At 41.5% G+C, this 17613-nt stretch overlaps 1 protein-coding gene across 2 annotated transcripts in view; it reads left to right on the top strand.

The window, feature by feature from the left end:
• The first annotated feature begins 12828 nt into the window (after positions 1–12828).
• The window catches only part of RNF169 (ring finger protein 169), an 82284-nt gene continuing 77499 nt past the window's right edge, over positions 12829–17613 (top strand). For both annotated transcript variants that reach the window (XR_010383421.1, XM_031460337.2), the window contains exon 1: positions 12829–13342. Coding sequence is in view for 1 of the 2 variants with exons in the window: in XM_031460337.2 (XP_031316197.2) it covers positions 12841–13342 (502 nt within the window). In the remaining variant the exon portion in view is untranslated. The remainder of the gene's footprint in view (positions 13343–17613) is intronic.

Genomic DNA, 17613 nt, shown 5'->3' on the forward strand with positions numbered 1-17613 from the left:
ATCATGCTTCCCTTTTTGCCTAGGCTTTCAGGGAACTCAGTTAAATTTAGTGTTTGATTGCAGAAATAATTTCATCCCAAGGATGTGGGACAGAAATCTTTTCCTTTCTCTATCTTTGCTTAAAGTCTACTCTACACATAGATTCATGTCTTAGGTAACAGAGAGGGGTTAAGATTGGCCTCCCCTACATCCTGTCCATTCTGCTTCAGGAAAAGTCTCTACCATGAGACCAAAAACGGTCTCAACCCTCCTCTGCATCCTGATTGTCCTCCGAGTTCAGGGCATCATCATAAGGACTTTTCTAACAGCCTCTTAACAAGTCTTCTGCCCCTAGCGTAGGCCCCTCCAATCTGTTTTCCTCACACTGCCGTAAGAATTATGTAGATCATTTCTACTGACAAACCTGATCACATCACTTTCCCACATAAAACCTATTGCTGGAAATAAAAAATAAATAACATTAAATGCAATGTGATATCCTGGATTGGATTCTGGGACAGTAAAATTAGGACCTTAGCAGAAAAACTGGTGGATATACTCTATACTTTGGTGAAGAGTAAGGTACCAACATTGGTTTCTCAGTCTTGACAAAGGCTATGTAAGATGATAACCTTAGGGGAAACAGGGTGAAAGAGATATGGTTCTTAGAAGAAAAACTTTGTACTATCTTGGTAATTTTTCTATGAATCTAAAACCTAAATCTAAATGTTTATTAAGCAAATAAATGACAGGATAAACCATTATTGGCCACCTATCATTTACAGATTACAATCCAAAATTGTTACCACTGGCTTCAAGATTATGCATATTTTGGCTCCTACTCACCACTGCCACCTACCCTGTGCTTTTACTCACCTCCCCAAACTGGCCATGCATTTTTTTGTTTTGTTTTGTTTTTTGGCAGGGGGAGGTAATTAGGTTTACTTATTTTTGGAGGAGGTACTGGGGATTGAACCCAGGGCCTCCTGCATGCTAAGCATGCGCTCTACCGCTGGAGCTATACCCTCCCCCCAGCCATGCATTTTCACGCCTCTATAGCTTTGTATACATTTTCCTTCTGCCTGGGCTATCTTACTCCTCTTTCATCTAATGAATTCTGTTTTACTTTTCAAAAGTCAGCTCTGAGTCACTTTTTTGTCTGAGGCTTTCCCTGAGTCCCCGAAGCAAAGCAAATTTTTGGTAGCACTTTGTATTGTAGTTATTGGAGTGTAAATATTTGCATTTCTGCCCTGCATTCTGAGGGCAGGGGTCTTTTTTTCATTTATAGCTGTATTTCCAGCACTTAGCAAAGTCTCTAACACACAAAGATACTGATAAATAATTGCTTCATGGATGAGTGAAGAGCTCAGTGATTTGAAAAGACTTCAGTGATTCTTTCATGGGATAGCCTTTCAGCACCCCTATTGCCCTCAGCTTTAATCAGTGATTGACATAAGAAACAAGCCCTTGAAGAAAGTTTCTGTGTCTTCTGTAGAAATGCTGTTGATAGTTGTCCATATGTTATCTAATATCCTTTTTAAAAAGGAGATTTGATAAATGGTTCCAAAATCTAGTCAGGAAAAAAAAAGTATTTCCCCATAGCAATTTGTTGCACCAAGTTTGTCTGGCACCTGCTTGCTTCCCTCTTAGGAAACTTACAGCCTTCCAAGGTGGCCCATTGCACTGTTGGACAGCTCTGTTAGAAAACTCTTTAACTGAAATCTGATTCTCAGAGACTCCCCACATTGCTTCTAGCTCTGCTGTCAGGGCTGCCCAGAACAAGCCAACTGCTTTGATCTTTTGAGAGCCCTACAGACATTTGAGGCAGAGAACCCCTCTTCCATACTCTCATCCTTCCTTACCAGTTCTGGCACATGGACCCCTCATGCCACATTAAACTTTCTCTCTCTTCAAATGTGCTGAGCTCTTTTGCCCCTCCCGCCCTCTCCATATCATTTTTTCTTTCCTAATGCCCTCCTTGTACCTACTCTCATCTGTCTGGCAGGCTTATTTTCCCAGGATCAAAGTAATCTTGTTCATTCATCCAACAGTTACTGAGAGCCTGCCCTGTGCCAGGCACCATGCTAGGTGCTAAGGACACAGTGGAGAACAAGACAGACACTGATGCTTGTAGTCCAGGTTCTCGCTGAGATCTCTTTAATGGCCTTCTTTCCTCCATGCTTCTGTATCTCTGTTATAGCACTTAGCACATTGTACCATCAAAGGTTTTATGTCACCTTCTCTAAAGTGAGAACATACACTGTTATTTATCTATTATTTTTCCTAACCTTCAGCACAAAGCTTTGTAGCTGCTAAATAAAGGTTCATTGGACAATATTCTTGTTCTTTCAAATAGTCTTCTTGTGACATGTTATTTGTGGATAGCAATCCTCCCCCTGGGCTGCAGGCTGCTTGATTATGTAAGATTAGCATAACAATAAGGATCACAGGGTTCAGTGTCAGGGAAAGGCTTCTTAACCACAGTCCAATTAATTTCATAAGTAAGATTCTAAAAGCAGATTCACCATATGAGAGTTAATATAAGAGGACTATGTAACACATACTACACCAGTGGTGTCCTGACAAATGTTTAACAACCAGCTCCAGAGGAGAAGAAAGCTGTGGTTTATAGCATTTGCCAGTTTCCACGGTGTGAATACTCCCATCATGGCTAATGTCGGGTTACCAAAGGATGTCATTGAATGTGGAGTTGAGATGCACAGTAGGACATCATTATGCAGTATTTCCATCATACAGATACAATAAATTAAATAACTTCAAGAACGTTGATAGTAAAATTGTAAAGTGTAGTAAAATAATTAGGTGATGATTTGAATGTTTTAAATACAACTTATTTAATTACAAATTTATCTAATTTAATGTTTAGTAATGACTGTGTTTGACAATCAGCTTGCAAAATTCCTGAAAAATTTCGCAAATTCCTCTCCTGAGCTTTTACAAGCTGGCTATAGTATTGTATGGTAAAAGTATTTCTTCACTGGTATATAGTGCACTGTCTTTACTTGATGATGTCCTGCAAAGGGTAAACAAATTGACTCTTGAAAGTTGTGTCCAATTTAGATCCATTAGGAGGAAAGTCTTACTTAAAGGAGCTGTTAAAGTTGATATTATTTGTGAAGCAAACAATCCCCACTCCACTCCCACCCTTCAGCCAGGTCAGAGTTATTTATCCCTGTAGAAAATATTTAAGACCTACTGTTATTTTAGGACATGTTCATTTGAATCTGCAGATATCCTGCATATAGTTGGCCTAAATAAATGCTTGTAGAATGAATGTGAGGCCTCCCCAGAATTATTTCTATGGGTTCTTATGTGGCTATGTGAATATTTCTGAATCTTTTTTCTTCTCTCAGTGGACCCTCTCTTCCCAGGACAGCCTGCACATAGATTCTGAAGGAGGAGGTATCGGGAAAGCAGGATAGGGGAACACATGGCCCTTAATTTCACAGAGTCCTCATGGGGGAAACTGAGTGGGGACAAAGTGTCTTCAATGGGACACATGGAGTAGGATCATCCTTCAACCAGGTCCTAAGCTCTGCAATCGATCAGAGGCCTCTTCTCTTACTGGTGTCATCACTAACCAAGCACCAAGGAGAATGTAACTTCTGCTCCTGCCTCCTCCATGCTCAGGGGGACCTTCAAAAAGCGGTTTGTCCTGAGACTTCTTTGCATAGATCTGTGAGGATGTAGGTAGAGCACCTGTGGATGGTGCCATACAATTTGGGTTCCAGAGCCAGATGGTGGCAGGCACTGTATCCAACCAAAGGTGGAGTGAGGAGCCACCAGAGTTATCTTTTCAAAATGTGAATCATTCAGTGTCACTGTCTTAAAACCTCTCCATTGCACTTAAAATTGCACTTAGAATAAAATCTAAACCCTTTGCTACATTTTGAAAAGTCCCTCCATGACCTAACATCTGCCTGCCCTCTGACTTTAGAAGTCTCCCTACACCTGCTATGCTCCAGTCCATTGGCCTTCTTTCTGCCCCTGGGTACACCAAGCTGCCTGGACCCTCAGCAGGGTCTTTGCCCTGGAGGCTTCTCCTGCTTAGAATGTTCTTCCCTCAGCTTTTTCCCCAGCTGACACTTCATTCAGCTCAAATGTCACTTCTTCGGTGAGGTTTCCTTGGTCCAGCCTATCTAATGAGGTCCCCATCCAGTCATTTTCTATTGCCATGTTTTATTTCCTCTGTGTCACTTATGATCTGAAACTTATTTCTTCACTTGTATATTATCCTCCATGAGCATGAAAATTCTATGGCAGCCTGGATGTTGATTCTTTTTTTTTGTATATATATTTTATTGAAGTATAGTCAGATTACAATCTTGTATCAATTTCTGGTGTACAGCATAATGCTTCAGTCTTACATGAACATACATATATTCGCTTTCATATTCTTTTTCACCATAAGTTACTATAAGATATTGAATATAGTTCCCTGTGCTATATGCTATACAGTATAAACTTGTTGTGTATCTATTTTATATATAGTAGTTAGTATCTGTAGATCTTGAACTCCCAATTTATCCTTTCCCACCCCCTTCCCTCCCTGGTAACCATAAGTTTGTTTTCTATGTCTGTAAGAATGTTCCTGTTTTGTAAATAAGTTCGTTTGTCTTTTTTTTTTTTTAGATTCCACATATGAGTGATGTCACATGATATTTTTCTTTCTCTTTCTGGCTTACTTTACTTAGAATGACAACCTCCAGGTCTATCCATGTTGCTGCAAATGGCATTATTTTATTTTTTTTATGGCTGAGTAGTATTCCATTGTATAAATATACCACCACTTCTTTGCTGGATATTAATTCTTAATCACTGCTATATTCCTTATTCCTAGAACAGTGCCTACATGTAGAGCGGGCTTACTAAATATTTTTTTGAATAAATGAAAATAAGCGGAGGATAGAATATGTGTCTGGATTATCTGCCTTATATGAGGAATGAACCCTAAACTCAAGGCCCCAAATCCTTCAAATTCAACCACTCTTGTGTTTTCATCATTATTATTATTGCCTTCACTTTTATTATCTCATAACCATCATTATCAACAACAGTGGTGCCTGGCACATGAGGGTATTTACTGTCTGTAGAATGAATGAAGGAATGGACTTCAACTTTACAGCTGACCTCAAACTTCCTTTCTAGTCGTATTTACTACTCTCTCCCCAATCCAGCTTCTTGTATATAGTACACTCCAGCTACTCAGAACCAATCATTTTCATCTAACACACCATAGCTTCATGTCTCAGTGTGTCAGCTTATTCTACTGTTCCTCCTATTTGAAATTCCCATTTCCTGTCTCTGATGAGTTCTCATTCTACTAGGACCCACTTTTGTATCCCTTCCAGGTAGTTTGTCACTTCCCCTTCTTGTGCTTCCATATCACTCTGTCTATACCACTGTTAAAAACTCACTTCCTGAATTATAGTTGTTTGTTGACATATCTGCCTTCTCCCCTAGAGAGTGAGCTCCATGAAAGCAGGGACAGTATATTTTCATCTCTGTGTTCTCAGGAACCACTTCTGGGCCCACCACATAGCAGTTTCACAATATGTGTTGAAATCCTCCATCTGGTATTGGGCATAGTCTGCCTGCAGAGCTGGATGCTAGGTGCTGAAGGAGAAAATAGACAATGCTGGGCAAAACATGGTCCCTGGCCCCAAGGACTTACAATCTAATTAGAGGGACAAGTCCTTTTCATAGAAGATGTAACATTAAAAACCAGTATATTCTAACAGACTCAAAGACATAGAAAATAAACCATGGTTACCAGAGGGGAAGGGAGTAGGAAGGGATAAATTGGGAGTTCGAGATTTGCAGAGACTAACTGCTATATATAAAATAGATAAACAACAAGTTTATACTGTATAGCACAGGGAACTATATTCAGTATTTTGTAGTAACCTATGACGAAAAAGAATATGAAAATGAATCTATATATGTATACGTATGACTGAAACATGCTGTGCACCAGAAATTAACACAACATTGTAAACTGACTATACTTCAACTAAAAATTTTTTTAAAATAACGACAACAGCAACAACAACAACAATTTAAAAAAACCCCAGTGTATTCTAGAATTACATATGAGACAAGAGGAAACTTGGTGGTGTAGAACAGGTATGGGACTGGAGTAGCCAGTAGACTTTTGTTTCTGGTTCCTACTTTACCATTAATTCACTACGTGGCCTTGACAAATTATTTCTCTTCTTTAGACCTTGGTTTTCCTCCCTGTAAACAATAATGTTAGATCAGAAGCCTTGGCTGATTTCTATAGCCGATTCCATCTCTGACATTCTGAGTTTGGCTCCATAGAACTGGGTGGAGATGGTGGGGAGAGCTCGGTAGTCTTGGTTTGCCCCCTGGTGGTCACTCAGCAGCATCACAGGCCCGGGAGACCTGGCTGTAAGCTTTTCCCAGCGATGGAGGTAGTAGAGCCCAGAGCCTAGAAAACAAAGAACTGTGGAACAGTGGCCATTCCAGAAGAGAACCAATCAGCCAGCCACTGGTAGATTGGTATAGAATCCTATCCTCCTTCAGGATTAATGAACTCGGGAGACCATGCTCTCTGTTTTCAGCCTCTAGGTGAACTCATCTCATATCTATTTCTTTCCAAACCAGAGGAAGTCAATCGTAAGAGGTGCTTTTGCAGCAACCCCCCCAACTTTTTCTTCTGCTCCCATCACAGTACTCTCTTCTGAGGCAAATTCTTCATTCTAGTCGCCATCCATTTATATATAACAAAATGAGGGTTTTCTCTCCTTCTTATTCTTTTCCTGGAGGAGGGTCACCAACCTCTAGTTCTGGGACACTTGGTCCAGAAAAAATGAAGGTAGCAGGAGGATTTCTTTGTTGAGATGAGAAAAACAGACAGACTCAAATAAAACATGTTATTTATACTGTAAAAGGTGATTACAACTAGCAAAGTTTGTCTTGTCTTTTTTTTTTTAGATTCATGCTTTATTTTCTCTTTCAGTTTTATTGAGATATAACTGACATACAACACTGTATAAGTTTAAGATGCACAGCATAATGATTTGACTTACATAATTCAGGAAATGATTACCACAGTAAGTTCAGGGAACATCCCTCATCTCAAATAGATACAAAAGAAAAGAAAAAGAAAAATATTTTTCCTTGTGCCGAGAACTCTTAGGGTTTACTCTCTTTAACAACTTTCATATATAACATACAACAGTGCTAACTGGATTAATCAAGTAGTATGTTACATCCCTAGTACTTGTTTATCTTATAACTGGAAGTTTGTACCTTTTGACCACCTTCATCTAATTCCCCCTCCCCCAAACTCCCAGATTCATGCTTTAGAAAGATCATTCTGGCTGCAGTACAGAAAATAGAAGAAGGCATGACTAGATAGAAGGTGTTCTGGATATTTTCTGTTTGCCTCTCCAGATACTCTCTCCACCATACTCCTGTTCTGTGTCCCAGAAGTTTGATCTGTGTGGGCTCCCAACGGGCTGGAAAGTTTTGCCTTTTAGGTGTCTCACTCTGAAGTGGAGTTAGGGAGGGCCCTTTGGCAATTTATTTCTTTATTCTCTGTATGTTGAACCTAAAGGACTTAGGGCCACCACTATCCCCTTAAAACAAATGAATTGACCAAATGAAAGAGGGAATTGGTTGCTTGGAATCTTGGGCCAGAGCCTAGAGGGAGAAGGATAGAGTCTCTGAAGGTAGGGAAGAGAGGAAGAAAGACCAAGGAGATGGGAGGGAGGTGCAGAGAGAGAAAGAGTGAGAGCGGTTGAGGATTCTGGTTGGACTTATAGGTATCTAGAGGGGAATCTTTTTTAACTGAAATGTAGTCGATTTACAATGTTAGTTTCAGATGTACAGCAAAGCGATTCAGTTATACATATACATACATACATATAGAGGGGAAATTTAAAGAAATTAAAGAATTCTTTTTCTTCACCAATGTGCTTGCTTGTTAAACAGAACTTTTTCTTTTCTGGCCAGGACTGCATTCAAACCTCACTAAACACTAAAAACATAACTAAGGGGCTAACATTCATTCATTCCACAGCCTCCTGAATGTGCCAAATACTGTACCTAAAGCTGGCTCCACCAAAGCTGGCTCAGCCCCCACAACCCTGCCTGCCTAGTGCGCGGCCGAATTCTCAGCACCTGTATTATCCTACCATGTAGTAACTGCTCACTAGGTATTTGTTGAATATAGGAATGCTAGGATGAATGTTAGGTGCACTATAATTTCTCCAGTGATATCTCAGCTCCATGGGGGGGGGGTGACATCTGCTTAGATTACTTTTATTCCTCACTGATAATTATAGGCTCAAGAGTTATCCTTATAAAATATAGATCTATATGCAACGCTCCCTTGATCCAAATTTCAATGGTTCCCCCAGTAGCCTGAGTTTATTTCTCTGAAAAATGGCGATAATAATATACTTACCTCACAGGGTTACTTGAGGTTTAAATGAGATAGATATATTATTGGTTGGCATGTGCCTAGCACATGGGAGTTGCTCAATGAATTCTAGTTCCTTTTCTTCTCCAATTTTCTAGCCTCATGTCCAGCCCAATGTTCTGGCCACATCAAATTCCTTATCAGTCCAGCACAGATCCTGAACTTTTATACATTTTTTTTTTTTGCCTCTGCTCTTGTTTCCCTCTGCCTGGAATGCCTTCCTTCCTCTGTGTCTACCTAGTGAACTCCTCCTCATCCTCCAAAACAGAACTCAAATGTCTCCTCCTCTGTGAAACTTTTCCCACCTCTTCTCACCAGCTTTGCTTTCTTGCTTCCATAACACCTTATATGTGTTTCACCTTTATAGCTTGTACTTCTGTTATAATTCTCTCTTTTTTTCTGTTATAATTATTCATGTATAGTTTTGCCTGTTAGGGTTAGGCTGTTAAGAGGGCCAGGGACCAAGTCTTGTTTGTATTTGTAGTGTCTGGAAAGAATCGGAGGAGGCTGGAAAGATGACAGGTAGAATGGATAGCTTTGCAAAAAGAACTACTTCTTCCTCTGAAACAAAAAGGAAGGAACTGAAGATGGGTAATGGTAAGAATGTGACAAGAACCTTTAAAGCAAAAGGGAAGGGGCCAAATCTCAAGGGGAAATCTGGCTTGAGGGAAGAAGAGTACAGGAAGAAGAGGCCACCAGGAGAGGTGAGGAGGGCAAAGGAGGGGTGGTGCTGATGCGGTCCAAGGGACTGAGCCTTCTGCTTCCTGGGTGTGTGAGGACTCAGGAGGGACTTAGTGCCTGGGTTGGCAAGAAGGGGTTTTTGGGGTCTGCAGGGAGCAACAGCCTGGCTGTACTTGGAACTAAGCCGAGTGGCCTTGCTTCATATTTGAGTCTTTTAGTTCATCAGGAAGAAGCTGGAGCTTCCAGCTGGAGGGAAGAGGGAAGGTTTGCAGTGATGTGGATGAGGAGGGCTACAGGGATAGCGGGGATATGGACCATGGAGTGCTGGTTAGGCACACACTTTGAGAAGGATGGCAGGGAATTCTGGCAGCTATACAACCCTCAGAAAGGACGACAGGAGAGGCAGAGCAAAGGCAGCTGGAGAGCAAGCACTGGTAGGTGTTCCTCAATGACTGCATTAAAGTGAGTCTGTGAGTCTGTCTTCCCTTGGTGGACTGTGGTCCAGGTTGGGGCTTAGGCAAAAAGCAACACATGCAACTCGGGCTGTTTCTACTCTAGGCTTCAGACTAAGCTTCTTGGATCATCTCATAACTTACCAAGCAGCCCTGACAAGCATTTTCAGGTGACACTTCAAAAACAACAAACCAATGTCTCAGTCAGAGTCCTTTGATGCAAACAACAGAACTTGTAATTTAAAGGACAAAAAAAAAAAAAAAGGAATTTCCTCAAAAGATATAGAGAGTTCACAGGAAGGCTAGAGAGCTGAGTGTGGAAAATAGGTTATAACCCAGGCAGCAGGCACCACAGCCAAGTTCGTGCCTCAGGCACAATCTGGAATTCTCACCGTCACCCTGGTAGGGACACTCCTCTCTGGACCCCAACCCCCAACGGATCCACTGTGGTTGGACATCCATTGTCTCTTTCTGTGAATAATTATAAACCTGTCAATATGTCTTTGTGTCATTCCTTGAAGTGTCAAAGTTCAGAGAGGAGTGGCCAGGTGGCTGAGCCTAGGTCATAGGTCATGTTCTGACTGCTGTGGGGCAGGGACCTTCTCCCTGGTTCAACTTCCCTCATCTCAGCAATACTGTGTAGAATGGGCTTTCCCCCAAACAGGAAGAAGTTTTGGATGCTGATGGTAAACTAAACAGAACAAAATATCCACCATGGCCTCATTTTTCAGGCTGCTTTTCCTTCCCAGTTGCACTCTTGTAAGTTGTCAATTGTGATCATAATCTCAGGCTCCTGGACTTGACACTTTAAAACCATCCTTATCACACTCATTTTCCCATGTAGTGAATAACTCTCCAAGTTTCTTGGATTTGCCTTGCCTTCTGTCACAGCTACTGCTTTAGTAAAGATTACTTTGACAACAGCGTAAAGAGGAGAGACTGGAAACTGGGACTCAGACTTCGAGAATGTTAGAGCTAGAAAGAACTTTGGATTGATATATTGTAATGGTCTTATCTAGGAGTAATGATTAGAATTCCTATGATATTATAAAAATTTTACATGCTGGCATCCCACTCAGTTTTTGGGGTTCAGTAGATTTGAGGAAGGACTTTGGCATGTTTTGTGTGTGTGTGTGTGTGTGTGTCTTAGCTGCATCCCTGGTTGAGAACTGCTGAATTCCAATTCTCTTATTTTAAAGATGAGGTGACTAAGGCTCAGAGAGACTATCTGTTTGAAATCATACAAGTTAATAAAAGGAAGAAAGTGGCCATGACTAACCCTAGATCTTCCACTTTTGGTCTCGTGCTACTCAAAACTCTTGCTTTTTCCCTCTGCAAAAAGAAATTTCCTGTCTTTATTTGTATCCAAGAAGGCATGCTAAACTTCTGTGGTTCAGCTGCTCCAACAGTAAATACACTTCAGATTAAGAGCCCCAAACTGTCAAGAGTGAACAGCCCACACCAAGGGCCCTGTTTCTAATGGTAATTGGCTTGATCTCTGGACCACAGGCCTCCCTTCTCAGAATCTGGGCAAAGCATCCTCAAAAACCTCAAGTGGAAAGTGAAATGAAGAGGACCCCTGGATAAAGGACAGTCTGGCCGAGGCCATATTTCTGTGTTTGGCAGGATTCTGACTGTCTGGGCCTCTGTGCACACAAGCCCTTGTTTTAATTACTCATTGACCCTTCTTCAATTCTTGACTGTCCTTTAGCCATCTGGTTCTCATTTGGGAAATCCATTTCTTTTTTCTGCTGACTTCCACCAATCATTCTGCTTTGGACTGGTTTACTATCAGCTTAGGCACTGTTTCCAGGCAATCTCATGGAGACCCAGGGCCTCTGATGCCTTCCATTACATTATGTTGCTTTTTAAAATTTTGCACTCCTTGCAAAACTTGTGCTTCCTATAAAGATTCCCAACAGGAAATGCCACTTGCTTAATGTCTTCCTGCTCCAAATCTACTTTAATGCAAAAAAAAAAGCAAAGGATGGGAAAATTGCTGTAGCAGAACCATCTCTCTATCAGAGGGGATTCATTGTTTCTTCCATATCCTCTGCATCCAGAAAGGGGATTGGCAACAAATCTGAGCACCTCACTCAGTGATTAAGCCAAGCAGGAGTGATGCGGTCAGAGCTGTCCTATAGGAAGCAACTCTAAGAACTGTGGAGGATGGATTGGAGGAAGAGACTCTGGGCAGGGAGAAAATTTGTAGAAGCTACTGCAATAATCCAGGTGAGAGATGATGAGACCTGAATTGGGCAGTGGGAGTGGGATGAAGAGGAGAGGACAGGTGGGAAAATGGTAATTTCGGCGGGAGAGCTGACAGGTGTGGGAGATGAGGGAGAAGTAAAGATTACCACGTTTGGAGGTTGAGGAACTGGGAGAATAGTACCTTTAATGGAATGAAGGGAATAAGAAGAGCTGTTTTGAAAGGAGGGTGGAAAACAGTGACTTTAGTTTTGCACACGAAGGATGCAGACATCCCAAATGATGTTTTTTCCATCAGGCAGTTGAATATGCAGGGCTGGACTCAGGAGCGCACTGCAGGTATCAATTCAGGAGTTTCAGCTGGAAGAAAACGTGAGGTGGTTTGGGGGCTGGACGGCAGTGCATGGAAAAGAGTGAGAAGAGAAGAGGACTGAGGCCTGAGCCTAGAGGAATACCTGGTTTTAAGCCCCAAACAAGGGGAAGGGCTCAAGAAAGGAGTCTGAGAAGGAAAAAAAACTAGGAAAGTGTGGTTTTTGCCAGCCAAGAGAAGGAAGTTTCAGGAAGGGATGCGGAGAGAGGACTGACAAGAAGCTGTTATTTTTGGCAGTTAGTTGCTGGTAACAGTGGGCCTGGTCTTAGTCCCAACAGCTTACCCCCCCATCGAATGAAGCACTGAGGCAGAGTTCTGGATTATTCACATTCTCCCCACCCACTTTAGCCTCAGTTGTCAGGGTATTGCAGGATAAGTAAGTGTAAATACTTTATAAAATTTAATATCGCTCAGAGTTTCCAAATAAATCCTCTCAGTTCTCAACCTGATTTGGTTCAAAAAGAGGAAACTGCAAAGGCTGGAAGACGAGGCTAAGAACGGATATATAAAGGATAACTAATAAATATTAATGAGGCTTCACCTCCCGCCAACCAGGGCCCGGGAGAACCTCCTCTGAATCCCCGCCCCTCATGAATATTCAGATAGCGCTGCCGCCGCGCACTGCCCCGCCCTCTACTCTTCTCCCTCGCAACGGACTCTCCCTTCAAACGGGAAACAAGATGGCGGCGGCAGGTCCGAGTACTCGGGCTTCTTCCGCGGCGGCAGCGGCGGCTCTGCGTCGGCGAGGTCGGCGGGGCCGCTGTGACGAGATGGCGGCAGCCAAGACTGGGGCCCCGGGCCCAGCTTCTGGCCCCGCGCTGCTGGTGTTGCCACCGTCGTTGCTGCAGCCGCCGCCTCCGCCGCGGCCGGAGGAGTCGGGCTGCGCTGGGTGCCTGGAGACCCCGGGGGAAGCGGCGGCCCTGCCGTGCGGCCACTCGTTGTGCAGAAGCTGCGCCCAGCGCGCCGCCGACGCGGCGGGCCCGGGTTGCCCGCGCTGCCGCGCCCGCGGCCCAGGGTGGGCCCGCCGTCGGGCCCGCGACGACGGGCAGGCCGACGCGGAGGTGCTGGGCGAGCGCGCCCGTCGCGGCCCACCCGAGCGCTGCTGCCTGCGTCGGGACGGGGGCGCGGCCGCCGCGGGGCCCAGGCCGGAGCAGGAGCCGCGCGCCGCGCCCGCGGAGCCAGGTGGAGCTTCCCCTCCTCCCTTTGGGGTCCCGAGTGAGGCCACCGCGCCCCGGCCAGGCCTGGTCAGGGGGTGGAGGGCCCCAGGCCCTGCTCGAGCGGTTGTGGAGTGGTCTCGTCGGGTTGGAATCGGGCTCTGCCTAGGTGCAGTGTTTCTGAATTTTGTTTCTGAATTTTGAACTTCGGAATGAAGTAGGGGCATGATGGATTTGGAGGGGCAGTGAAAGTATCCCGCGCCTTACCTGAATCAGAAGTTTGGGGGGAACCAAAGCATTCTTGGAACAAGTTAGGGCCAGGTTGGAATTGTTGAGTCGAGGAGGGTATTGAACTTTGCAGGGGCCGTGGAGAATCAGAGAAGTGCTTGGTTTAGTATTGGGTGAAGAGCTTGAGGTTGAATTGCGTGTGAAGATGTGATCTTAGGCGTGAATGGATGGGTCAGTGAGGAGTATCCAGAGTTTAGGGGACAGGTTGCTTTTGAGGATGTGAAGGGAGCTTTTCAGGCTTGAGGGTAGAGTGAGTTGAGAGAATGAGCTCACATGTGCAGCTTTCACAAAATCTTAATACATGCTTAACACAGAGCTTGGCTAGAGAAGTAGTAAGCGACGCCTTTATATATTTATAATAATACTAATAATAAGCTCCAGTGGTGCTCGACAAAAAAAGATGGATGGGTTTAAAAGTCTTGGAAACGGAGATTGGTTGACGGGGACGCCTTCTATCTCCATTGAAGTGTCAGTTTCCTCCTATTATCCTGGCAATTAAAAGCCTGTTGAAGGAATGATGCCTTCAACTTCTTCGCCTTTCTTACCCCTCCTCCCCTCAGCAGCGTGCTACTCTTTGGTGCTGAGATTGACGTAGAAAGTGCCCTGTTTAAAACACAAAACAAAACTGTGTTACAGCTTAGGACTCCGAGACACGCCCAGTCAACACAGCATCTACAGTTCTTTGATAGAAGCTTGCCTAGGAAGAGATTTTTCAAGAAACATAACCAGGAAAGGCCAGATATTTGCAACTTTTGTGTTGGGAATTCTGCCGTGTGTTATTTTCAATAGGGAAAAGGAGGCATTGCTTGTGTATAAAAGTACAATCCCTAGAAATTACAGGTTCCAGAATGAAGTCTGTTTTGATTCAAACAGCCAGACACCTGCCACTGTCCTAGGATGCCTTACTTTTATTTCTGTGTCTTACTTTCTGTGTTCCTTATTATTCCTTTTAAACTTCATAACCTCCTTATGAGCTAGGTACTTTTATTTCCATTTTACAGATGAAACTGAGGCCAGGAGAGGTTAATAATTTGCCCAAGGATGAAAACCGAATTCTATCTGATTCCTGCTCAGATTCGGGATGAAGTCCTCCCTAAATGTTATCTAATTTGTGGATGTTGTGTAATCATCTCATATACTATTTAATTTGCTTCAAATTCTGAGATTATGGTAAAAAAAAAAAAGACAGTATTTTTCTAGTCTCCCTATTAGCACTATTGACTATATGGTCAAATAGGATAGAAATTTCAATTTTTATTTCCAAAGCCTGGATTCTCTTGTGAAATAACAGGTCTGAGATTTGAACCATGAGAGGGAGTATGGCTTGATGATTTGTGCAAACTTTTTCCCTTGAAGAAATTTGTGTATCAGTGATAAAGGAAAAATATATAAAATGAGATTCCAAATTGGGATCTATCGAGTCACTGAGTCCCATCAGTTACTTTATATGTTTATATGAGGACCATAATGAAAAATATTTTTCCTTAAATGTTCTTGTTGTTGGGTCATTGGGTGTACATAATTACATGCTTATTAAGTCAAGGACATTATAGAAGAATATTGCCGAACAGGGTTTGGGGAATTATCTTCTAGCTTCTGGTTGTCTAGACCTCTTGAAGTTACATGCAGTATTTTTTAATTTAAAATTTTAATAGGCAATTCACATAACTCAAACAAAAATATAAGAAAGTATACAATGAAAAGTTCCTCATACCCCTTTCTTCATTTCCCTGTCCCACCAAAGATTTGTGTTTGTTCTTCCACGGTTTCTTTATGCTTATACATGGGAATTCAAATATATTTGTTTTATTTCTTGATCTTTTTACATAAAAATTATATATTATACACACGTTCTGTAACTTGGTTTTTTCATGTGACAATACATGATATATCTTTTCATATCAGTACATAGAAGATTTCTTCAGTCTACTTACAAGGAGTTGCAAGGAATTTCATTGAATGGCTGTGACATAATTTACTTAACCATCTATTAGTAGACATTTAGGTTGTTAACAGTCTTTTGCTATTATAAATTATAGCTTATAAAATAAGTTTATATGTACATTTTTATGAAGAGGTCACCTGTAACTTTCACCATACTCTGAAATGGTTGCAAAAAAAAAAAAAAAAGGTTAAGAACCACTCTTTTAACCCAGGCCCACATTCTACAGAAGAGAGAACTGAGGCCCAGAACAGTTAGAAAGAGTGCCAGCTAAAGGTCATTGGGGTCATAGTAGCAGATAAACAAGGGCTGAAACATAGCCTAGTTCCCCATTAAATGCTCATGATGCTTTTAACAGGGAAAATAAAAGTACCAGTTTTATAAATATTTACATTGTACTTTTACCAGTGGGAAACAGCACAGAATTAGCAGTTTTAGGTATATTCAGAAGTATTTTGCTTAGCAGTATTCTTTTGGCATAATTACATTAATTGATAAAAGAAAGGTCAGGCCTGCTTTATAAAATTGGAAATGAAACTTTGTAGTAAATTCACTGATTTTTAAGTGACATTCTTACAATTAAAAAAAAATTTTGTTGAAGCCCCATGGCTCTTTTGGAGTTGGATCATTTATGAAAAAAGTGCAAGAGTTTGTGTGTATTGAAAATTTTGGTTGCGCTTGGTGACATTTTTGTTTTTTGCCTGCTTCTTGGCAAACTTTAAAGTTCAGAACCTTAATAACATCTGTTATAAAGTGTTTTATTTTTTTCTTATATACATTGTCAGTTTGCTTTTAGAAACAGTATCAGTTGATTTGTTGTACAGCAGTGTGTGTGAAGGATTAAGTCAGTGATCATTTCAAGATGAACCCAGATTTCAACTTTATGTACTTTGAGTCTCTGCAGCTCATTGTATATATCTACATATTAAGTATTTGGACCATCTTGAGCAATATTCAGCAAGTATGTAATGAGTGCCTACTCTCTGCCAGGCACTGTTCTAGGTCTTTGGATGACAGTGAATAGAAATATTACTTGAGCTTATAGTCTAATATTTCATTGATAAATGAAATGTTATTCTAGAGTCCTGGTTCATTGGTTTAAAAAAAAGATTTACCACACAGATGTACATAGCTATATGCAACAAGAACATTTAAGCCTCGTTGATAATAATTAATGAATTTTAAGAATTTATTTAGTCTTTTGATTTGAAATGAAGGATGATCATTCTAAATTATGCTGCTCTTGAGCTGGAAACCAAGACCTTTTTAGGGTAGTTCTTTTTCTTCTACCATGGGTGATAATTGAGGAGAAAAGCTAGAACAAAGGCTGATGAATCCTTCAAATTGGCATTTTTTAATTTGTAGTGTTAAAAGTACATTTCAAAAATTGAATAAGGCCAATAAATTGAATAGTACCCCATTTATTCCTTCCCTTTATTCCACTCCAACCTCCTTGTTCACTTAGGGTTAACATTTATACATTAAAAAAGTTTCCTCTTTCTGTGAAAAACAAGTAGTTCTGGTTTATTACTCAGTTGGCAGACAGTGTGTGCTGTGTGTGCAACCTAAATTGCATTTAGGACTAATGAATAACGAAATCATGTGATTTTAGTGTGAAAGGACAGGAATTTCCCTCATTTCAAGGGATTTATTTTAAAATGTATAAAGTGACTCAAGTTTTTTTTATCTTTAATAACACATATTCCAGAATTTGAGAGTGTCCTTATGTATTATACTAATGTGGAAATATTTGCCTTGTGTTTATGCGGTTTTTAAAACTCAGGATGAGATTAAACCTTAATTACCATTGATGGAATAGCTCCATTATGTAAAATTCAGGATTGAACAGCAGGAACTTAGGTAGTATTTGTTTTTATTCATATTTCTACTCCCTATATAACTTCCAGTCAATCGTGGAAGACTTACCTACCTTGAATTCATTTATGTTTGAATTTGCTTGAGTGTAGGATGTATGATATGTCTGTCAAATTTCATTCGGCTAATTCAGTGAGCATTTAGGGCATGCACTGTGTAGGATAATACAGTAAAAAAGATGAGTGAGACATGGT

The sequence above is a fragment of the Camelus dromedarius genome, chromosome 12 (genome assembly GCF_036321535.1).
Source record: "Camelus dromedarius isolate mCamDro1 chromosome 12, mCamDro1.pat, whole genome shotgun sequence".
Taxonomy (NCBI): Eukaryota; Metazoa; Chordata; class Mammalia; order Artiodactyla; family Camelidae; genus Camelus; species Camelus dromedarius.